The 24,043-nt window shown below is 37.0% G+C and overlaps 3 protein-coding genes across 6 annotated transcripts; 2 read left to right on the forward strand and 1 right to left on the reverse strand.

Moving 5' to 3' along the window:
• Positions 1 to 104: 104 nt before the first annotated feature.
• LOC113336730 lies at positions 105 to 3,262 on the forward strand. Of its 2 annotated transcripts, XM_026582399.1 has the most exons (9): positions 105 to 393; positions 596 to 715; positions 870 to 1,526; positions 1,629 to 1,749; positions 1,951 to 2,263; positions 2,406 to 2,478; positions 2,590 to 2,680; positions 2,768 to 2,847; positions 3,023 to 3,262. In XM_026582399.1, the coding sequence occupies exons 3-9, from the start codon at positions 885 to 887 to the stop codon at positions 3,167 to 3,169; spliced, it is 1,467 nt and encodes a 488-aa protein (XP_026438184.1). In that variant the 5' UTR covers positions 105 to 393; positions 596 to 715; positions 870 to 884; the 3' UTR covers positions 3,170 to 3,262. The 2 variants fall into 2 exon arrangements, with proteins under 2 accessions (XP_026438184.1, XP_026438183.1); XM_026582398.1 differs by lacking the exon at positions 596 to 715.
• A 4,291-nt stretch (positions 3,263 to 7,553) lies between these two features.
• Positions 7,554 to 9,637, forward strand: LOC113336623. Its single transcript, XM_026582274.1, has 4 exons — positions 7,554 to 7,851; positions 8,087 to 8,470; positions 9,049 to 9,252; positions 9,336 to 9,637. Exons 1-4 carry the CDS (start codon positions 7,554 to 7,556, stop codon positions 9,635 to 9,637), a joined length of 1,188 nt encoding a protein of 395 aa, XP_026438059.1.
• A 9,068-nt stretch (positions 9,638 to 18,705) lies between these two features.
• Positions 18,706 to 22,323, reverse strand: LOC113336926. 3 transcript variants are annotated; one of them, XM_026582641.1, is made up of 4 exons: positions 22,160 to 22,323; positions 21,654 to 21,746; positions 21,471 to 21,535; positions 18,706 to 20,008 (listed from the first exon to the last, which is right to left on the reverse strand). In XM_026582641.1, exon 4 carries the CDS (start codon positions 19,812 to 19,814, stop codon positions 18,909 to 18,911), a length of 906 nt encoding a protein of 301 aa, XP_026438426.1. In that variant the 5' UTR covers positions 19,815 to 20,008; positions 21,471 to 21,535; positions 21,654 to 21,746; positions 22,160 to 22,323; the 3' UTR covers positions 18,706 to 18,908. The 3 variants fall into 3 exon arrangements, with proteins under 3 accessions (XP_026438426.1, XP_026438427.1, XP_026438424.1); XM_026582642.1 differs by lacking the exon at positions 22,160 to 22,323 and adding an exon at positions 21,869 to 22,135; XM_026582639.1 differs by having other exon boundaries at positions 21,471 to 21,746.
• Between the last annotated feature and the right edge of the window lie 1,720 nt (positions 22,324 to 24,043).

Below are 24,043 nucleotides of genomic sequence, written 5' to 3' on the forward strand. Positions count from 1 at the left end.
TCAAATTCATATGCCATTATTACCCCTAGACTAGTTGGGTGTGAAGTAAAAGATTATCTCTGGGTGGAAAAATCTACTAACTGATTTATTGTTAGGTTTAAGAAACAAAATCAAGGAGGCCAGCTCCGGCAATATTTTACACCAATTTGATTAAAAAAATTTATACATTACGATCAAATTCAGGATTTCAAGCATATCCAAAGGTTCAAATTTGTATGAACAAAGTTACTTGCAGGGTAAAGAGAACGTTGAAGATGATAACGAAGAAGAAGAGCAGAGGAAAGTCGATTTCTGCATCTCATTTCCAAAATTGAAACATACACACAATTTCTTAGAAAAGAACCAGTCTCCATTGGTGCCGTCTTCGTTAATGTAATAGAAGACTCCATAGAGGTAATTCATTTTTTTTATTTCTGTTTCATAATTACCAATTTCTGCAGGTAAGTTGTTAGAAGGAATGTGGAGTTCATTTTGTAATGTCAATTTTTTTTTCCCTAATTTCTGCAACTTTAGATTATTCAAAAACAATTTGAGCACAAAAATTTTGGTCGTTTTCATTGTACCAATTCATGTGTGTTTATACCCTTCCTTGAAGCCTCCTCCTATGCATCAAGGTATAATGTAATGCATCCGTGGAACCAGACGTGGGGGTTCAGGCGCCCGGCTTCTTTTACACCCATTATGGATCGAAGAGCCTTTGTTTCATAATAACAAGGTCTAGACAAAATTCAGTTGTTGTGTAGATTATTCTTCTTCACCTTTTATTGATGACCTTATGGATTTGAATGCACATGTGGTTGTGGTTACTTATTCTTAAGACACTCCATAATTCCATCATTTGTTTACCTGTGAGCTCATTTGGTGTGTAGGCTGGTCATCAGATCATGGAACATAACAACGAAGGAAATCTGTCTTTCGGCGAAAAACATTATGATATCTCACTGCAAATATGCGCGAGTCCGGTAGGTTCTCGAAGTAGCGTCAGTGGGAAGGACTTAACCGTGTTAGGGAGCTCGTATGAAGGTCCGTCTTCAGAACTTGGTACACATTCTGATAATCCACTGCAAATATGCACGAGTTCAGCAGGTTGTCGAAGTAGTATCATTGGAAATGATCTATCCCCAGTTCGGAATTCCTCTGGAGATAGGCCTTCAGGATTCAACAGAGCACATGCTGATTTCCCACTGATAATACCCACCAGTTCAGTAGGTCCTCGAAGTAGCATTAGCGGAAAGGATCTACCACCCTTTCCTAATTCTTCCAAAAGTAGTAGACAAAATTCTGGTGGCTTTTGTCATGATTTAAGTTCCAAAAACAAAGTAGCATCTTTAAATGGAGAAGGAGGCTCCCGTCTTGGTAAAAAGTCCAGGGAGGTTTGTCAGAGTCTTGTCCTGGAAAGTGTAAACATTTCGGTTTTCCCATCGAAAAAGTCCACATCTCTTCCTGTTACACCATTGGCAAGCTTGACCCCTTCAGCCTCAACAACTTCGAAAGAAAGGATAGGTGGTCAGTATGAATCTTCGCATGTAAGTTTTGTTTGTTTCTTAGATCTTTTATTGTACTGAATTACTTCTTGATGGTAATGCGAATGAGTTGAGTAAGTTTAGTATTTTGGTCATCCTTTGCAGACTATGGTAATTCCACCTAAGGTTCCAAGGTCCTTGTCCGTACCTGTGCGTAATGTTGTGATTGTGAGATCTTTGTCCTTCATCAATCGAACGGAACCTGTGCAGATTGAAATTAGCAATGGTATCTACATCTGGCTTGTTATTGAAGTGTCTGATTCAATGTAGCAAAGGACGGTTTTAATCAAATCGCGCCAGAGTTCACTTGTCAAGTGTAGCTTTTGCAGTCGACTAACGTTTTTTCTATTAAAACTGTTTGTTTTTACATCACCAAGTGCGCGCTTTAACTTCTTTCTTTTATATATTTCACTTCTTTGCGTGACAGATATTACAAGTCCTATTGTAATGGAAGATGGTGATCAAGAGATTCCTGAAGAGGAAGCAGTTTGTAGGATCTGTTTCGTAGAATTGACAGAAGGAGGAAAGACATTCAAGATGGAGTGTAGTTGTAAGGGTGATCTCAGGCTTACGCACGAAGAATGTGTTGTGAAGTGGTTCAGCATTAAAGGTAACAAGACATGTGATGTCTGCCGGCATGATGTTCGTAATTTACCTGTTGCTGTCCTCCGGGTGCATGCTTCTAGACAAAGGATATACAGAAACAGACGGAACACAGCTCAAAATCCCCCAGCAATTAGGTACAACGGCTTGGAATAAGTTCAACGTCTACATCTTATGCTTACCTTTTTGGAACTTGGGACATCCAACTGCACGCTGTGTTCTGTCGCTTTTCTTCCTTTTTACGAATTCCTTGCTAAATTCGAAATTCTTTTTTGACAGTGCTTGGTATGACTTGATAGTACTTACCATGATAAGTTCAATAAGTTACTTCTTCTTCCTTGAGCAGCTACTGGTACGTTGATCTAGTTTTTATCAACTTTGTGTCTCTGCTAGATATGCTTTTAGCCGACTTATGTTGAACGAATATTATAGGAGTCCTGATGACTCGTTCTTTCCTCTACAGCGTAGTGACATGAAATCTCAAGCAATCGTTATTGCAGCACCATTTGCTTTCAGCTTGGGGCTTTTGGGATCAATGTTTGCGATCATTGTAGGTAAAGTCTTATGCTCTTCTGGAAGTTCGACCTGACTGAGAGTATGGTAAAACAGTTTTCTAAATTTGGAATCTTAACGCATTGCAGCAATCAAGGAGTATGTATGGACGTACACAGCACTTGAATTTGTTTTGGTGGTCATGATTCTCCATGTGTGCTATACTGAAGTAATTACTACCTCCCGTATTGATTTGCTGGTCGAACTATGTCCTAGATGGCTAGATGATATCTTATCATTCAAAATTAGTGTTGCAAGTTTATCAAAAAATGTAGGGCTTACACTATATATACGTTTCGTCTTTTATTATAATTTTAACTGTAGCGTGTTCATTTTCATGACAGCTCCATCTGCATCCGATCTACGCAGTATTGCTTTCGGCAATAGTTGGTTTTGGGACTGCAATATCAGTAAATGCATTATGTCTCTACATATGCATGTGGCGTCCCTGGTATGTGCGGAGACCTATAGACACTTGGAGTGACGCGTAGTATCTTGTGCTGGTGTGTTTCCACAGATAATCATGTATATATGTATATGACTACATTAACTTTCTTTATATCCTCCATAAACATATTTCTCTTTGTGTTTGTAGTCTGCCGCCTTATTGACAGAAAATTAGCCTTGAAAGTACAATCTTTAACTAATCTGCTTGTACTATCCAGTTGAATAGCATTAACTAAGGACAGGTTATCAGAATTAGAAGAAAAAAAACTTTCTACTTTTGATGCCTATTTTATTGCTTTCAGGAGAGCTTTTGCTTCAGCATAAGAGCAACTCCTATGGTATGGATGTTAAATCATCCATATCTCAAGGAGAATCCATATAAATAGGGATAATCAGTATTATGGAGATTTATTCCACTATGGAGATCTAGATAAATAACCACTAATTGAGACCCACATATATTTCTTGTTTTTATTACATTAAAATACTAAAAGAAATTGCTAAAGAAAAAAAAACAAAAATAAAAATAAAATATACATCCGAATATAAGTGTCCGGATGGACTCTCCATATTACCTCCACTCATTTGAGGAGGCCCTTCTGGACTTCACAGACATATGGATGTTAAAATCATCCATGGTAGCACTTTTTAGTCCATAAAATATGGATCATCACAAAGATGTGGATGCTTTTTGGCTCCATAGTAGTTGCCATAAATAAATGATGGTGCTGGACAGGTGGACAGGTCCATCGGCATATTTTTTTTCCCAGTTATAGTAAATGATCCAGCCACCTGAAAACTTTATAGACTGATTTGAAAAAACATCAATTTACATTCTTTATTTTTATTTTATTTTTGATCGTGAAAGAAAGATTTTACTGAAGAAATAAGAATTTGATTACGACAAGACATGAAACACAGGAGGACCAAAAAATTCCCTTACAAACTGTAAGAAAAATAAAGCCCATTACAAAGTCGAAGAGACACAACCTCAACTAAGCCGAATACAAACTACACATCAGTGAAGAAATAGCCCATTACAACGTGTTTGAGATACCCGGATGGATATGCCCGTTTACTGAAGAGAACCCAGAAAAGATGAAAACCTTAACTAACAACATTGCTACCAAAATCCCCGCCGACCACATATGGACCACCATTATCATCACGAATTCGCCACTGCAATCTACACCCTGATTATCAATAGAAACCGGCACAATTGCTGATTAAGAACTGAGATATGAACCCTTTTCATCATCAAAAACCGGCACATTCATTAGTTTAGTAGAGGTCCGAGAACTAAGTACGCATACTGGTACGCGTACTGGCGTGGGGTTCAAGTTCCGAGACTTTACTGAATTTGGTGATGGAGAACCCAAACATAGTCCGACCGCTAAAGTATGCGTACTCGTTTGCATACTTGAGTGGGTTATGTTCTAAAATCGGTTTGTTCATGAACTAATACATTTATATAACAATATAATAAGGAATGCAATCTTTTGCAAACCGTGGCTATAATGTTCATGACTTGATTCGAGTGAATCAAAATTGATTTTGCTTTAATTGTGTCTTGTATTCTTCTATGAGAATTGTTGATGGGGAAAAACGATTTGCTGGTTTTTTAGGGAATGGAGAGACGATCGTGTGGACGGAGGCTCCTCAACCGAGTAAACTGCCTATCCTCAAACAGATGCACTACACGGGAGTGCTTTGAGTTCGAGAGATCAATCTATAGGACTCCGGCTTAAACCAAGACAATGGCCGTTCCAGAGTCAATTCGGTCACAAAGAGAGAAGAGGGTTGATCTGTAGGAGGGAAGCTGAGAAGTGTGTGAGATCAATGATGATCAAGGATTGTGAATGTGTTTAAGGTTTCTGCCAGTTTTATGTGAATTGTTGAGTTCGAATAAGTTCTGGTCGATTGATTGAATTCTTGAGAGTGATTGCTCGGATCAAAATTCTTCTGTTGTTCAACCGTGGATTCAGAGACTTATTTATATCGCCAGAATAGACACATTCATCTCCAGTAAGTGTGACGGTTGCTCAAGTGAAAGAGTGGAAAAGTGGGAAATCATGGTTTAACCAGTTCCAGGTCGTGCGAAGACTTGGTTGATTGTCCATCCACTACTTTGCTAACTCTCTCAACTTCTTGCACGGCTTACTCACATTTCTCATCGTGGATGAACACACGTTCTGTAGGCCGCCGGACCAAAACCCTAAATAATATCCCCCATGTGACGTGGTTGATGTTTCACGAACGTGGAGTCTGCAAAGCAGGACGTGCATTTGATTAGTCAGTCATTGACTTGATTAGACGGTGATGTAGGACATCTACCTGTTTTCAATGTATCAACTGAACCAGTTGATCCAATTGGTTTGTATCAACTAGATAGTTAATCCCTTTACGTTGTATCAACTTTCACAGTTGATCCATTAAACATCTACTTTGGTTTACTTGTTTATCAAGTCTAGAACTTCTTCTTTTAGAGTTTCTTTATTCTTCTTCTAGAGTTTTACTATTTTTAGGTTCTTGTCATGCCTATATAAACAGGCTTATTACGTTCATGTAAGCTACACATTATTACTATCAAGTTATAATTAAAACAACTCTTTCAGAGCAATCTATCCTTCTCATTTTTGAACCCTATTATTCTTTCTGATTTCTCATCCTTTTCTTCTCTTCTAAACACCAACAATCTCCGTATTGCTTTCTTCTTACACATACTGCATTAGTTGGTATCATTCGACAGTAGATTAGATTTTCATCTTTTTTAGGATCCTGTTTTTCGCTTTCGCAACCCCTTTTATCAATAATAACAAAAAAAAAAAAAAAATCTTACCTCTATGGATGACAATGTCACGCAAGAAGCTTTTGACGCTGCTATTACCAAGCTTACCGCTCTTATTACTACAAGTAGTGCTGCTATAGCTACAATTAATACAAATATTGTTACGGTTTCAGATAACCTAACAAAGCTAGAGAAAACTTGTTTTACTCAGTTTGAAAGTTCTGAAAATAAGTTTGAAGATATTCATCTAATTTTAGACAAGTTTGTAACCACTCTTAAGATCGAGGATGAAGACACTTTAAAGCTACTGGCTGAAGCTAAGAAACCATCATCCTCAAAGAAAAATTTGTTTGTTCACAATGATGATATTCCTGGTGAAATTATGCAACAGATAAAAAGAAACCTACAACATGAAGGGTTTATTGGTTTTACCCCTACAAAAAGTTCTATTCCTCCTATTCATGACAGTGAGGATGACGACATTCAAGAAGAACAGTAAGAACGCATTTGGATTGACGAAAAAAGGCTTAAGTCTTCACAAAATCCTTATAGTTCTTTACCTGAATACAAGTTGAAAGCTGAGATTCCAATTTTTAATGGAAGTTTCAAAATTGAAGAACTTTTAGATTGGTTTTATGAGGTTAAGGCTTTCTTTCAGTTTATGGAGATTCCAGATGATTCTAAAGTTAGACTTGTTGCATATAAACTTAAAGGAGGTACTGCTTCTTGGTGGGAAAAATTATACGAGGACAGAGTTCTTTCTTCAAGACCTCCTCTTCGTACTTGGGATCGAATGCTCAAGTTATTGAGAGCTAAATTCCTTCCTCAAGATTACAAACAACAATTATTTGTTAAACTTCAAAACTATAGGCAAGGAACACGACTAGTCGAAGAATATGTAGCAGAATTCTATAATCTTATTGCTCGTAATTAGCTGAAGGAGTCGGGAGAAAAATTGGTAGCAAGATTTATTGAAGGTTTGAATATTCTAATTCAACAGGGAATGGTTTAATCAGTTTTCGCAATGGTTTAATCTATACAACAAGCTATTAAGGTGGAAAGGCGTGTCCTTAGTACTTCCAGACAAGCAATTCCTCTCCAATCTCGTTATCAGCATTATTATAAACCTGACAAACCATATAATTCATTTTATGGTAATCAAGTTGAACAGGGATCAATACTTATTGTTGACCCATACGATTTCAACTATAATTCAAATTCTCTCCAACACCAACAGCCTGTGAGTTTTTATTTTGCTCAACCAACTCCAACAACTTCACATATATTACCATCCCCTGTTGCACCTCAATCCATTCAACAACAATCTAAACCAACAAGTATCAAATTTTCTAATAGAATGCAACAACAGTTTCCACCTCCTAATAAAGTTCCTAACATTTATTCAAAATTTCGTGGAGATAAATGCAATAAATGTAACCAACCTGGTTTCATTGGAGATAATCAGGTACATACTGAATCAAAAGATATTGAAGTTTTTGATGATGATGAATTTGAAGAAGTTGAAAATATTGAATCACTTTGTTGGAATGATTCGACCACTCATGCTTACTGAACCATGTTATTCTCAAATACATAATATTTTCAAAACCAAGTGCTTTATTGGTGGTAAAGTCTGTGACATGATCATTGACAGTGGTAGTGTAGACAATTACATTGCATCTGTTGTTGTGGAGAAAATGGGATTACCAATTACGCCACATCCTACTCCTTATTCTATAGGTTGGGTGAATAATTCCTCTACACAGCGAATTACTCATCAGTGTGTTATTAAGTTTTCTTTTGTTGGTTATGAAGAATCTGTGCTATGTGATGTTATCGATATGACTGCAACACATCTCCTACTTGGAAGACCATGGAAGTATGATGTCAGAGCAGTTCATAACTGTTTTGAGAATACTTACACTTTTTACAAAGATGGTAAATGAGTAACTCTGTTTCCTTCAAAGTCTTCTTCAGTAGTTAAGGAACGTAGTGATTGCAAGACTACTGCTTTGGTGTCTACTATCTCTCGCTCTTTACTTTCACTCACACTTTGAGTTCTCATGAAGACACCAAACATATGGTACAAATTCCAACTCAGGTACAACATTTATTATTTAAATATCATCCATTATTTCTTGAAGAATTACTTGTGAGTTTACCACCTTTATAGATGTTCAACATTGCATTGATCTTATACCTGGAGCTTCTTTACCTAATCAAGCTCATTATAGGTTAAGTCCTACAGAACATGGCATTTTACAGGGTCAAATTAATGACTTATTGACTAAAGGATTAATTAGACCTAGTAATAGCCTTTGTGATTGTCCTGCATTTCTAGTACCTAAGAAGGATAATGGTTGGAGAATGTGTATTGATTGCAGAGCTTTGAACCGTATTACCATTACTTATAGGTTTCCCATTCCTCGTATTGAGTATATGATTGATTTTTTGGAAGGATCTGTTATTTTTATTAAACTTGATCTTCGCAGTGGTTATCATCAGATTAGAATAAGAGAGGGAGATGAATGGAAAATTGCTTTCAAAATGAGAGAAGGTTTATATGAATGGCTTGTTATGCCTTTTGGTTTTTCTAATGCTCCTAGCACCTTTATGAGATGAATCAGGTTTTACAACCCTTTCTGAGTAAGGTTGTCATTGTGTACTTTGATGACATATTAATTTTCAATATAAGTGCAAAAGAGCATATCAGTCATCTTTCTCAAGTGTTCAAAGTTTTGTTCGACAATTCTTTGTTTGTGAATTTGAAGAAATGCACGTTTATGTCCTCTGAAGTTACTTTCTTGGGATATGTAATCTCTTCCAAGGGTATTCATGTGGATCCTTCTAAAGTTCAAGCTATTATGGATTGACATGTTCCTACTTCTATCAAAGAGGTGATAAGTTTTCATGGATTAGCTTCTTTTTATAGGCGCTTTTTAAGAAATTTCAGAACCATTGTTGCACCTCTTATTGATTGTTTGAAGAAAGACAATTTCATCTAGACTGAGGAAACTGATAAGAGTTTCAATACTCTTAAAGAAAAACTGTGTTCATCTTCTATTCTTGTCATGCATGACTTTTCCAAGCCTTTTCAAGTTGATTGTGATGCTTCTATTATTGGAATTGGAGCAGTTTTATCTCAAGAAGGACATTCAGTTGCTTATCATAGTCAAAATAATTCTGAGCCACAAAAAATGTGGTTTAAATATGAACTGGAATTACTTGCAATTGTACAAGCTCTTAAACAGTGGCGTACTTATTTGGTTCATCGAGAGTTTGTCATTACTATTGATAATCATGCTTTGAAGTATCTCCAAACATCAGCAAAGGTTAATCGTATGCATGATAAGTGGTTATCCACAATTAACACGACACTTTTTCTATCAAACATAAAAATGGAAAACTTAATCAAGTTGCAGATGCTTTAAGTAGAAGGCGACATCTTTTAGCAATCATTCGTAATGAGAGTTTTGCTTTTGATTATATCGAAGAGATTTATGCTGAGGATGATGATTTTAAAACACTTTGGGAACAATGCAGTCCTTTGGTTCATGGATTTGATGACTTTCTCATTCAAGATGGCTTCTTATTTAAAGGTAATCGTCTTTGCATTCCTAATGGCTCTTTACGTCTTCATTTAATACGCGAACTGCATGGAAGTGGTCTTCGTGGTCATTTTGTCAGAGATAAAACTATTGCACTTGTAGAAGAGCGCTATTAGTGGCCTTCACTTAAACGTGATGTACAAAAATATGTTATGAGATGCATGGTTTTCCAACAAGATAAAGGTATTGTTCAAAACACAAGACTTTATACGCTTTTACATATACCTGAATCTCCATGGGTGAACATTAGCATGGACTTCATTCTTGGTTTACCTCAAACAGCTAGATGTAATGATTCAGTGATGGTTGTTGTGGACAGATACTCCAAGATGGCTCATTTTATAGCCTGCAAAAAGTCTACTGATGCTTCAAATGTTGCATCTTTATTTTTCAGAGAGATAGTTCGATTACATGGCATTCCTAAGTCTATTACTTCTGATAGAGATACAAAATTTCCGAGTTATTTCTGGAAGACATTGTGGATGCATTTGGGAACTAATTTATAGTTCAGTACTACTTCACATCCTCAAATAGATGGACAGACTGAAGTTGTCAATCGTTCTTTGGGCAATTTGATTCTAGACAAAAACATTGATAACAACAAACAATGGGATAATTTGCTGCCTCACATGGAGTTTGCATTAAACACTTCAGTAAACAGATTTACAGGTAAAACTCCATTTGAAATTGTTTATTCAAAGGTTCCTAATCATGTATTAGACTTGGTTGTACTTCCTAAGTTACACAAATCCAATGTCAAAGATAAGAATTTGTTGGATCAAGCTTCTCAACTACATCATAAGGTCAAAACAAAACTTAAGGAGTCTAATGCTAAATACAAAGATGCTGCTGATAAGCATAAAAGATTCAAAACTTTTCAGGAGGGAGAGTTAGTTATCATTCATCTGCGCAAAGAATGTTTTCTAGTTGGTACCTATAACAAGACTAAGATGAAGAAGTACGGCCCTTTTAAAATCTTGAAGAAAATCAGTGACAATGCTTATGTCATTGATCTACCTAAGGAATGGAACATCTCTAATGTGTTCAATGTTCAAGAGGTTTTAACCTTTCATGGTAATAATGAACTTTTATTTGTTTCCAGCAACTCAGAGACGAGTTTTTCTCAAGAAGGGGGGCGGGCTGATGTAGAACATCTACCTGTTTTCAATATATCAACTAAACCAGTTGATCCAATTGGTCTGCATCAATTATGATAGTTGATCCCTTTACGCTGTATCAACTTTCACAGTTAATCCATTAAACATCTACTTTGGTTTACTTGTTTATTAAGTCTAGAACTTCTTCTTTTAGAGTTTCCTTTATTTCTTCTTTTAGAGTTTTACTATTTTTAGGTTTTTGTCATGCCTATATAAACAAGATTATTACGTTCTTGTAAGCTACACATTATTATTATCAAGTTATAATTAAAACAACTCTTTCAGAGCAATCTATCCTTCTCATCTTTGAACCCTATCATTCTTTCTAATTTCTCATCATTTTCTTCTCTTCTCAACACCAGCAATCTCTGTATTGCTTTCTTCTTACACATACTATATTAGACGGTGAGTCTAAGTATTGTTCAGTCAAGCATGATTGTTGAATGCTCTAGGATTCATGAATTGAATATGTCTGCTGGGACACATAGTTATCGAATGGATGATGTTGATAGTTGAATCAACATAATGAATATTGATATTCTGAGAAAATATTGCTCGTATGATGAATTGTTGAATACTGATAGTTGGATCAATATTCGAAGATCTGAGCAAGTATTGCTCATTCAATAAATTACTGAATATAAGAACACTTGTGAAATTAATCATGTTTCACAAACACCATGAAAATATTCAATCACCATCAACGAATCCTTACACAGACTCCACCATTGAGCACCAAGAGAACCATCCAGAAGAATCACCATTATATCCACCTAACCAGTAAGCTAACAACATATTTAACTTTAACCCAAAAAGGAAGAGTTAAATTCAATACCATACTCCAGCACATGTCATGATTATCGTGTATCTGGAATAAACCATCAGACATCTCCACTGTGATTAACAGGCTTAATCCTTTAAGCGATTCCCAAAGCCATCACCAATCTAACATACCAATTTCCCATATTACCGTGGTACATGTTTTCGAGATCGAGCACATTCTTGATATTACGTGCAAACCATCAAGAATACTTTAACATAGATTTAAGAACGTAACTCTATAACATCTCGTGCATAACTTCGAAGCGTTGTTGGACTTGCTTCTACATGAGACTTCACAGCCCCATCCTTTCTTCAAACTTTCTAACCCATTCTTTATAGTGTATGATTACTAACACTCTTCAAGAAGTATATATGTATTCCACCTCATTCGGCCTTATTCTGCATCCCATACTACATCATGAAAACCAAACGAAGAACATATACCTCTACCAAGTTGAACCTCCGATTTGTAAATCACATCACAAACCCATCTTTGTGTAAACACCGGTTGAAACATTATCTTCAAAATATATTTCTCCACTCGAACAATAAACCATCATTCAATTCCAGGTTCAATCACACCAACCCGTCCTTGGGCTCTGATACCAATTGTTGGGAAAATTGGCACCCTAGCGCAGCGGAATACAGGATCACAAAAGGGCAATTGGTATTTGAACCAAACATGGGAGAAACAATAAGAGAGAGAGAGAGAGACAGAAGATAAACAATAACACAACCACAACACAAGATATATGTGGTTCACCTTTACAGGCTACATCCACGGCCAATACTACCAGAGAAATTTTCGTTAAATCAAAGACCATTACATGCTCTTTCCGCAACCCAAGACAAGACCAAAGAGTTAACAAGACATATCCGAGAACACCATTGAAGAAACCATAGAAATCAACCCTCTAACCATTCCTCAAACCATCTTCGTGTCTTCTTTTATACACCGTCTTCACAGTTGCTAGTAACAGAGGAAAAACATGGAAACACTAGAAACTTGGTTTCAGGCAAAGCCCCAAACCCTAAACACCAGAACACCAACAAATCCTCTCTCTACAAATTTTTATGTCTCACCGATATTAACCTTCACGGTAGCACATGACCCTCCCTAACAAAGAGACCAAAATCTTAAGCACAAGGATTTACCACTCTTCTAGGTTGGATTATATATACACCTTTAATTGTAATACTTTATATAGAGAAACAAACTTGGACCTTAAGAAGCCCTAACTTTGGGAACAAGTTTTCATAACTTAGCCCTTAAGTTCCAAACTTTAGGAGCAAGCTTTCATAGGATAGAGTTTGAATTTTGGTTAAACTAATCATTGACTCAATCCTACAGTAACTTCCCTTAATGCCGCACAGAGGGGGGTAGGTCTAAGAAAAAAAAAAGAGAGCAAAACACCATGTCATGTTCAAATATTTATTACTAATAAAAAAAAAGATAAATAATAATCCCCACGCACAAACAAACAATGAATTGATGCACTAGTAACGTTAGTGAAAGGATGCACCAATTCCAAAAACATGAAGTTGTTAAGGTTAACAAGGAGAAAGCAAGTAATACATGAAAAACGCCATTGTCACAAAGGTTCTTTAATGCCATCAAGTATTTAGATTCCCAAGTCGGTCCAAGTAACGTCTGCAGAATGCCAATGCCGAGAAATTCTTGTTGATAGTTGCTAGCAGTTGCTTCGCTCTGGGTAGCCTTAGTGGTATGTGCCCAGCATCGAAATTTTTCGTGTAGTGACTGCATTCCAAATCTTCTCTAACATACCCTTTCCCTACAATTTTAAAAAGATAGAGTTGCTTGGTTTAGTCAAGCTTGTTTTCAATACCTTTTATCTAGAGTTGAAGCTCGACTGCAGGGGTGGAAGAGTAGTACGCTTAATATGGCCGGAAAATCTACTTTGCTGGCAACTGTTGTTGATCCTATTACTAATCATACCATGAATATTTTGAAACTTCCGAAGGCTGTTACTCGAAAAATTGATAAATATCGTCGTGATTTTCTATGGCGTGATAAAGAGGGTAAACAGAAAATGCTTGTGATTGGATGGGAGAATACCTTCTGTCCCAAGACTATGGGTGGTTTGGGACTTCAAGATCTTGAAGCTAATAATGAAGCTTTTTTAGCCAAAATGGCTTCGTATTGCGTCTAGTGTCAATCCTGTTCTGACACAATTGTTAAAGTCTAAGTACTTCAAAAAGGAGGAATTCTGGACCTGTCCCATTCCACAAAAGTCTTCTTTTCGTTGGAGGGGTATTATGCGTGGTCGTGACTTAGTACGGGAAATCATTAGATGGGCTATTGGGTCTGGTGAAACTGTTAATTTTTGGACTGATCGGTGGGTTCGTGATTATCCATTAGCTTCCATCATGGATATTCCTGTGCATTGTGACCCTCACCTTAAAGTTGGCCAAGTAATGGACAAGTATAATAGGAATTGGAATTTAAGTGACTTGCAGCAAGCTCTTCCAACTGAAATTATTCAAGCGATTTCTGCTATTCCGATTTCATGTGCTAATTCTCAGCAGGATCGGTTGGTTTATGCGGGACATCGATCTGGTAAGGTTACTGTTAAAGTTGTATATTGGCAATGCATCTCTCGTAATCAAGGTATTTTTTTTAATCGGGATCGGAAGACAATCTGGTCCCTCAAATCCCCTCAAAATCAAAAATTAAGACACTTTTGTTGGCAATTGTGTCTTAATAAACTTAAAACATCAGAATTCTTATATCATTTTGGGTTAACTAGTAATCCTAGTTGCTCTCTTTGCTGTAATGATATCGAATCAAGCTATCACTTGTTTCTAGTTTGTCCACAGGTTGTTCCTATTTGGAGTTATTTGCATTCGCATGGTGGAATTACTCTCCCTTTGGGATCTTTTGAACCCAGCTGGTTTAAGCAAATTATTAAACTTAAAACAACTGTGTTTCATGTTCCCTGGGAGTATGTACTTCCTCAGTTATTATGGCAAATTTGGATTTCCAGAAATAATTGGATTTTTCGCCATGTTCGTTTTGATTGGAAGATTATTCTCCAGAATGCTGTACAACTTGCTAAACAATTCTACGAGATTTCTTTGCTTTCAGGTATCCCCGATGTACGCGGCATGACATCCATGTGCAGTGGGAACCCCCTCGAGAAGGATATGTGAAGCTCAACTCTGACGAAGCTTCCGATGATGTGCCAGCTGCTGGTATTGGTGGTATTTTACGCGACTGTAGTGGAGACTTTATTGACGCTTACGCGAAACATATATTCTCCAACTCTAACAATGTGGCAGAAGTTTATGCTATATGTGAAGGTCTTTGCCTGGCAATTCAACTGGGTCTTCCGAAGTTGGAAGTTCAAAGTGATTCCATCTTTGTGATATATCTCTGCTTATGTAGAATAGAAGCTCCCTGGTTCTTACAAAATGTTGTTACTGATATCCAGTACTTGAATGGCTTTTTTTGTGATATTTTGTGTATCCACGGGTGTAAGGAATCCAATTGATTACCTAGCGAAATCAGCTAGTGAGCAACGTCTAGAGGGAGTTTGGGTTCACACTCCTCCAAATGGTTTGCAATCTTTTTTGTTAGATGATATGAGAGGGAGAGTCTACCCTCGGTGTGTTAGGCTCAACTAGTTTGTTTTAAATATTGTATTTTCCCAAAAAAAAAAAAAAGCTTGACATACAAAAAGATGGTATCAAACTGAATTTTGATATTCAAATCTTATCATGGACTATCTTTCCATTTATCTCTACTTCATATGACTCCATAACCTCTTGGATTGCAGCACCAACATCACAAAGGCGTACATCTATTCCAGCTTCCTAAGCAAGAGATCATTAAAGAATAAGAGAAATGCTTGCTAATTTACGAATCTCAAAATAATAACTTTCTTAGAAATTCCTGCAAAGGATTAACATACCTACACAGGTCATACCCAAACACAAACTTAAATGGAAACAAGCTTCCTCATTGGTTTCTCTAGAAACTTACCAACATCTTTTCCGGCGTGATAATAACAAAATACCAGATATTAAATATTAATGAGTTATTTAATGTGTGGTACCCAGTCAATGTCCAATACCTAACTTTGGTACCTAATATTTAAAATATTAAGGGTTGGTACGTTGACCTGTTAAAGAACGTCAAGTCAAATCGTTGACTTACCATACTCTTTTTTAAGTAATTAAAATTAATAAAAAAGGAATAAAAATATAATAATAATATAAATAATCCGAAATTATATATTTAGATATTATAGAAAACCCCATCTTCTTCCCCCGTTTTGACTTCATTCTTTTGATTTTGGTTATATCGTCTTAAGATATCTCTTACTTTAATCTCCTCCCTAATCAGAATCAATCATCAATTATAAATGTAAATGAAGGAGCCGAGGAGCTGCTTATTTCTTCTGTGTCTCGTACTTCTGGTTGTAAGAAACCATTTTTGGCACTTATTCGATCTGTTGAAATCTAGACTTGTCAAGGATAGAAAAACAAATTGTGGTTCCCGAAAAATCTCATGGCAGTAATGTGGATCTTCATCATATGTTATAAGAAGAAAAAATTGAAACAATTTTTGTGGTCTGATTGGATCTGATCATGTTATTGATGCTGATAATACTAGGTTTTGGTTTGATCATGGGGGTCATCAAATCAATCGATTCTATAAGCATCACTCGGTAATGAATCAGTTGTTGCAGCACCAGTAGTAGATGAAGAGAATGGGGAAAATTGGTGCGAACATTTGACATTGGGTTTGATTGTTTCTGTTTAATATAGTTTTTTTTTTTTTTTTATTGTCGAACTGAGCATGAATTTCTTTTCTTTTTTATACCATACCAATTTTTTTTTTTTTTTTTTGATCTTCATCTTCTTCCGCAGACCAATTTTTTTTTTTTTAGTGAGCATGAATATATAATGTACCGACAAGGATTATTGAGATTGAAGTAATTGTTAAATTGGGATGCCTAATTTAATTGATCTGAAATCATTGTATTAACGAGTAATTAGAGGAATGGGTTTTCTAAAATGTTGTGATGATGAAGATCTGGGTATGCAAGTTCATGGAACACTCATTCCGGACAATAGAGTGAAGGTTCAGAAGGAAGAACCACGATTGAGGAAATATTATGATCCGGCAACTTGCACCGAGTCAAATCGCATGCCATTCTTATTTTGTTCATACTTCGTTTATTTTTTATTGATTTTAATTATTTAGGTAACAGAACTTTTAGTCAACGCGTTGACTTGACAGTCTTTAAGTAGTCAAGGTATCAAGGCTTAATATTTGAAGTATTAGGTACCAAAGCTAGGTATTGGACTACCAAATGTTAAATATCCGTATGTTAAACTGCTAATTAGACAAAATTTGAACGAAAATCCTAATCGATTAAGGACACCACTAAGAGAGCAAATCTCAGTGCAGGGAATACAAACTACCTTCACCCCAGTTTTTGCTGCATCTTGTATGGCCTTTAGAAGTGGATCAAACATGGGATTAAATGCCACTGTGAACGCACATCAATTATGTGTCCTGAATAAAGTAAACAATAAAGACCATCCACAATGTTGTGAAATTATAGCAAAAAAGTTATAATTTCATTCACAATGGCATCAACTATTTGCAAAATATGGTATATTTGGTGAAATTGCCAGACTTATCATATAGATATAGCATAAATGGCCAGGCTTGCTCTCAGATCAAGTACTGTATGAGAAAACACGATCAGGCCATATATATCTAAGAGTGAGCCCCGCGTGAGACTCAATCTCAAAGTGAGTATGGATGGCATACTGGTTCTCGGTGGCGGAACTTGAAATTTAACATGGGGTGTCTTTGGGTTTTCAGGGGTGGCTTAAACCTATTAATTAAGATTATTTCTATAAGCCCAAGTAAAATAGCAAGGCTTAATTGGGGGTCCCGAAAAATAATTAGGGGCCTCACAATAAAGGACGAAAAGGGTCGTTAAAACCTATTTTGAGTCACCCGGTAATATGAGATTTACGGTTGAGAAAATAAGAACTCCTAGCCTGTAAATGGCTACAGAAACTTTTTTATTTTTACCCGAATCTAATCGAATCAGATTTCTTAGTCACTCACAAGCAAAAATAAATAATGGGTTTCTTTTTTTTTTAGGATCATCATTTTCATCGTGGTGAAATTTTGATCATCATCTTCGTCGTGATTTATGAATGAAAAGAGAATGATGAGAAGATAATAGTTTTGTAATCATCATAATCATGGTGATATCATGATCGTCATTTTCATCATGATTTGTAAACAAGAAGAATGAGAAGATAATGGTTTTAGTTTTTTTTTTCGATGATCATCGTGATGAAATCATGATCATTATTTTCATCACATTTGACGAATGAAAAGAGAAGGAGAAGGAGGATGTAATTAATTTAATTTTTTATTTAATGAATAGTGTGATTTTGATTTATTCATGTGTAAGCACTGTAAGGTTAAATTGAACTTTTCATATGTATTCGGTCCTCCATCCATGGTTTGATTTTGACTATCATTTTAAGCTCCCAAAACCTCAACCCCAGGATTCTTAATTAATATACCCTTTTATCTTCAAGGGGTAGGCCACAGACTAGCCAGTCTATAAATCATCAAAACCTAAAAGTAGGGAGCACAATTACAACCTCATCCCTGGTGGGTATCAAGCCGTGAAGATTAAAACTGCCAGTACACAGTGTCCATGAATGGCGCCCAACATGAAAATACTTCACAGCTTCCATCTTACTGCACGCCAAATTCATTATTGCTCGGTTTACTTCAAAGTTCAAACATACTGCTATTGAAGATCACCGATCACGTCCTTCCCCTGTCTTCCTAATATCCTAGATATAGCAACTGAAATTGTGGCCTTAAAGAATGGAACCGCGTCAGAGGGAGCTGTATTTCTGGCAAAATATTGTGCCAGTATTCAAGTATTAAGATCGACAAAATTAGTGTTTACGGTTCTCCCAAGATGTTAACATTATGACTGACACTGTCGTTCAGTTATTCTAATTTCCCAAATTGTTATAACTAAAGAAACTTGTTATTCCGTGGAACTTTTACAAGAGAGCCAAGGGGCTGAGCAGACAATGAGCTCAACCCCCAACAGTAAAAAACTAAAAGCAGAAAGCAAGGAGAACTCTTAAAACAGACGATGGTAAATAAATTAGAGCGGATACGAAAATAAAACAACTAAAATGCCCTGTGATAATCTTACAGCGGAGAACTGTTACTGCTACTTCGAACCAGACTCAACAAATAAACATGCTGCAAAGAATAAACATACGTACACGTTGACGGCTAACTTTACCCACACACGAGCAAACTAAAAACTCCAGAACACAGGAAAAAGTTTAAAACCCAAACTTGACAGACGATTTACGCAACTTAATTTACAGGAGAGAGGTTTTCAGCAAAAGCATAAAACCCAAACCTGATGGGTGAATATTTTCCAATCATATCGCAAGGAGGAATCAAGAATGCGTGGATTCGGATCATTTCGCACTTGCTGCAGCTAAAACTCTTCCTCTTCCAATTGTAATAATAAAAGGACGGATCGCTTGAGTGTCTTATGATTAAGAGGTTTGTCCCTGGAATGGGTCGAATAAACTCAGGAATACCTGGTTTCCAATCAAAAGGTGGCAGTGAGAAGGTCTCTTCCATCCAATAGTAATTGCCAACACTACTACCGCTGTCGCTGCTGCTGCTGGACATTGCGTCTTGGTCATCATCATCATCATCGTCGTCATCGGTGCACAGTATGCACCTCTTCAATGATGTGAAATTAGTATCAGAACTACCGTGACAAGACTTTATCTTCATAGGTAACAGGGCCAAACGACCATCCAATTCCATTAGGGCAGTCTTGTAGGGGTAACGAACATCTTCGATGATGAAACTAGGAAGTTGTATTGTTCTAAATTTTTCAGACCCAAAGTTAAATTCCACAATACATGGTTCATGGTCCTTCTTGAAGCCAAGGCCACGATTCAACCAATAGATAGAACCATTGGCATAAGCAGAGCTAGTAAAATTGGTCGGACTGGCTGGTGGAACATCATCAATCTTCCTCCATGAATTGTTTTGTCTACCCACAGTCAAGACCTCACAAAGGAATTCAAAACGAATAGAGGGACCAGCCTTTATACGTTTACTCCAAAGGGCAATCACTTTGTGTTCCTTGGTTGCAGGATCATATCCAAATTGGAACCAACCAAGATTCGCCAATCTTACATCATCCAGACAATGAACTCTCCCTTCTGCTTCTAGTTGTGGCTGTTGTTGTTTTATCATGGATGTGATCCAAGGTGTTCTTTCTCTGGTGCTGGGGTTATATATACAAACAGAACAAAATAGTGTATTCACCAAACAAAATATACCGTTGACCAGATAGGTCTGGCCCCATCTTTCTGATGTTGCAAGATTAAATTGACTTTGACAGGTTGCTTCTCCTCCTTCAGATGTGACTTCAGAGGGTAGTTTTAGGTCTGCAGACAAGAAATAGCACTCCCAAGTTGATATAATACGGGCATTCAGAATAAGTGATGGACGTGTTTTTGATCGTCTAAAGTGCAAGTCGATGAAGTACGGATCCGTTTTTATTATAGATAGCCAATCTTTGCACACACACTTGAACCTCATGTGTGAAAGGACAATAGTCCCACATCCCTAGTTTCCGCCTAATGAACTTAAAATATAATATGGAAGGGTCGCTCCACTCATTGCCAATTGGTTTTGAGTTGGATGCCCGCAGACTTTAACATGGTATCAGAGCTAGACTCGTACGCGGGGTGCAAGCCCGGTTTTGGCCGTGACCGAATTTGTCACATGTGCACCCGTGACCGAATGACTGGTCACTCGTATGACCTGTACGTGGGGTGGACCGTGACCGAATGTCACCTGCACACCCATGACCCACACGTGCTTAGGTCCACGTGTTAGGCCGAATGACTGGCCTTACACGTGAGGGAGGGTGTGAAAAGACAATAGTCCCACATCCCTAGTTTCCGCATAATGAACTTAAAATATAATATGGAAGGGCCGTGTTGCGACGAGTCATTGACCGCGCCTTTACTCCGCGTCACTCGATTTATTGTCCACGTGTTAGACCCAACGAGACTACACGTGAGGGGGCGTGTTGAGATTGTTAGTCCCACATTGTCTGGGCAATCTAAAATCCTGCAGTTTATAATCTCTTAGGGCCTCTCCACTCATTGCCAATTGGTTTTTGTGTTGGATGCCCGTATTCTAACATGGTATCATAGTTAGGCCCGATTTTAGCCTCTGCGACCGAATGACGTACGTAGGTGCACGTGCCTTACACGTGAGGGGGCGTGTGGAAGGAAAATAGTCTCACATTGCTAGTAATTACATAATTAACTTAAATATAATATGGAAGGGCCGCTCCACTCATTGTCAATTGGTTTTGAGTTGGATGCCCGTATTCTAACATGGTATCAGAGCAGGCTATTTGTTGCGACGAGTCATTGACCGCGCCTTTACTCCTCGTCACCCGATTTACTGTCCACGTGTTAGACCCAACGAGGCTACATGTGAGGGGGCATGTTGAGATAGTTACTAAAACATTGTCTGGGCAATCTAAAATCCTGCAGTTTATAATCTCTTAGGACCTCTTCACTCGTTGCCAATTGAATTGGATGCCCGTATTCTACCATCATGAGTGACTTCACAGGTAATCTGCTTAATACCTCGAAAAGTATATCACCACCTAGAAAACAACTACTACTACTAAAATTATTACCAGATTGGTTCATCTCTTATTCCACTGATTTGTCACCCTTGGTCCCCTCCTTCCTATGTCTTGGTTATAGGGCAGTGTATATATAACTTACTCCTCTATACACACCCATATATATACAGATAAATAAACCAATCTTCCTTCAGATTTCATATAAAACAAGCCTCGATATTTATAACTTAATTCACTACCTTCAAAAACGAGTTTCCATCAATTGCACGCTTACATTCCTTTGTCAATTGTGTTGCCAAAATTTCTGTACAGGGCAGCATATGCAGAACTTACTTCTCTGAGCACACCCATATATACATTATACAGATAAATAATTTCATCTAAACCAGACCAAACTAGGAAAGGAATCTAAAACTCACTACCTTCTACGACCAGTTTCCAATTGCACGCTTACATTCCTTAGTCAATTGCGGTGACAAGATTTATGGGGAAGTCTTTCAATAAGTATCAGATACCTATAAGGGGAAAGAAGAAGAAAAAAGTTAATAATGGAGAAGTAAAATTTGTTTGTTCTTTTTTTTTTTTTTGGTAACCTACACACTCCAATTCCAATACAAAAAAAAATTGAAACACAAACCTCAGTCCGATTATTTACTGGAAGTCCGAAATCTACCATTCTTTGATTAAAATTCGATATAGAAGGGTTGGGTCAAATATTTTAATTCGTTTATTTTCGAGATTCTCATATGAAATCACCCAGCCAAAAAGAAAAATGTAAACCACCTTAATTAGATTTATAATCAAGATTGGAAGTGGATTTGAGGTAAAATCTGAACTCGAACTACATGTTCGTATTCTAGGAGCATCACATAAACCAAACATCTGAAATCAAGCCCATCCTATTTTTAGATAAAACAAAAATGAATACCTGGAAATCTTTGGATGCGCCGACCCATGACAGACTCTAGAGAGATTTCTTTTTTTTTCTTTGATAGGAAAAAAATGAGAGATTTCGATTCAGATCGAAGAGAAGCAAAGACGATAAATGGTTGCAGAAAAATAAAGAAGAGAAGCAAGAATCCGAGACTTGGAAGAAATAAAGAACAACGCTGAATTGGGGTCAGGAAACATTTTATACCCACACCAAAAGATATATGGGTTTCCAAAATGATGGTGAAATAACTATTTTACCCTTCTCTAATAATTTTTTCTCCTCCCATTATTCTTCTCCTCTGTTCCCTCTCTCCCACTGTCTCCCATTCCATTAACGACTTTGAGAAAAAAAAATTCTCACCGATTCATCGTCGTAAGTGAACTAAAACCCCTTAATCTAAGTTGGGTTTGCGTTTTAATTTGATTTGTTGATTGAAAAATTAGGTTTTCAACTGCAAAATTGCAGTTACAGTTCTAGGGTCGTTAACCACGGTTTTTTATTGCTTAACGATTTTTGATATGCATGTTGAATTGATGAAAAATCGTTAACCATTAGGGTGTAGTAGATAACGACCCTAAACCTGGTTTTCTGTCCTAGAATAGTGTCGTCTAGGGATTTCTAAATCGTTAACGATTCTTCTCGACGACCCTTTTTAAATACGAATGACTCTGTCTTATGCAGAACCACCTCTCTGTCCCAAATAGTGACAGGGTCGTCAATATATTTCTAAAGCATTAACGATTCTTTTTTTGATGACCCCTTTATGAAACTAACGACTCTATATGATACAAAATTTGTTCCCTGTTTAAAAAATAAGAAGGGTCGTCATGTCAAATAGTTGTAGTCGTTAACTACGTTGAAGGGTCGTCATGTCAAATTTTTGAAGTCGTTAACGATGTTGAAGGGTCGTTTGGTTTTATAAATTTTTCCTTCCGACCCTTGATCTATGAAATGGCTCGCTAGGGTCGTCAGTATATAGGAGTGCCTAATTAACGACCCCAAGATTAACATCTTCATAGAGTAAAAAGTTTTAGAGTCGTTGGGTTCTAAACATATTAAGTTAACGACTCTATATGACCTAACTAGCTGGAGTCGTCAATTATATCACACTTGGTTGACGATTTTTCATAACCTGCAAAAGTTGCAGGTTTGAGTCGTCAAAGGTTGTGTCAAGTAATTGAAGACTCCTTAGAGTCGTTCGTTTATTACCCTCTCGACTTAACGACCCTCACTCTGAGTAGTTGCATAGTGTACATGAATCGACCACTTGGGGGGTCATTCATACAATTTGAAGAGTATAGGAAGTTTACCTGATTGTTTTGAGCTTCGGGTTCTTCATTTTGAGTATTGGTTCCTTTATTTTGAGCAATATGATTCCTCTACTGGAATCCCCCAGAAACTCAACTTCTTCCACTCCACAACACAAAAACACAATTTTTCTTTTATCAAAATTTTATCCCTAAATCTGATTTTAATCTAATTAAACTAATTAACAATTAATTGAGTTAATTACCACTAATGATTTGGGGTAGTTTAGCCATTTAAAAAAGTTGGGGATAAGGGATAACTCCCAATTACTATTTCATGACCTTTTTTTTGTCCTGTATCTAGGGGTTCCCAATTATTTTTCCAGGGCCCCCAATTCAGCATATATAAAGAAGACGGTGTTTCAGATCAAATCTTGGGCTGCTCCAGGCCCAGACGGATTCCAAGCGGGGTTCTACCAACAATGCTGGACTGTTGTGGGTAATGACATCTCTCAAATGATTCAAAAAATTTTCAGACATGGATTTCTTCTCAAAGAACTCAATTATACTTTCCAAACATTAATTACAAAAACAGAATGTCCTCAAACACCATCGGATTTCCGTCCCATTA

The sequence above is a fragment of the Papaver somniferum genome, unplaced genomic scaffold, assembly GCF_003573695.1.
Source record: "Papaver somniferum cultivar HN1 unplaced genomic scaffold, ASM357369v1 unplaced-scaffold_154, whole genome shotgun sequence".
NCBI classification, from domain to species: Eukaryota; Viridiplantae; Streptophyta; class Magnoliopsida; order Ranunculales; family Papaveraceae; genus Papaver; species Papaver somniferum.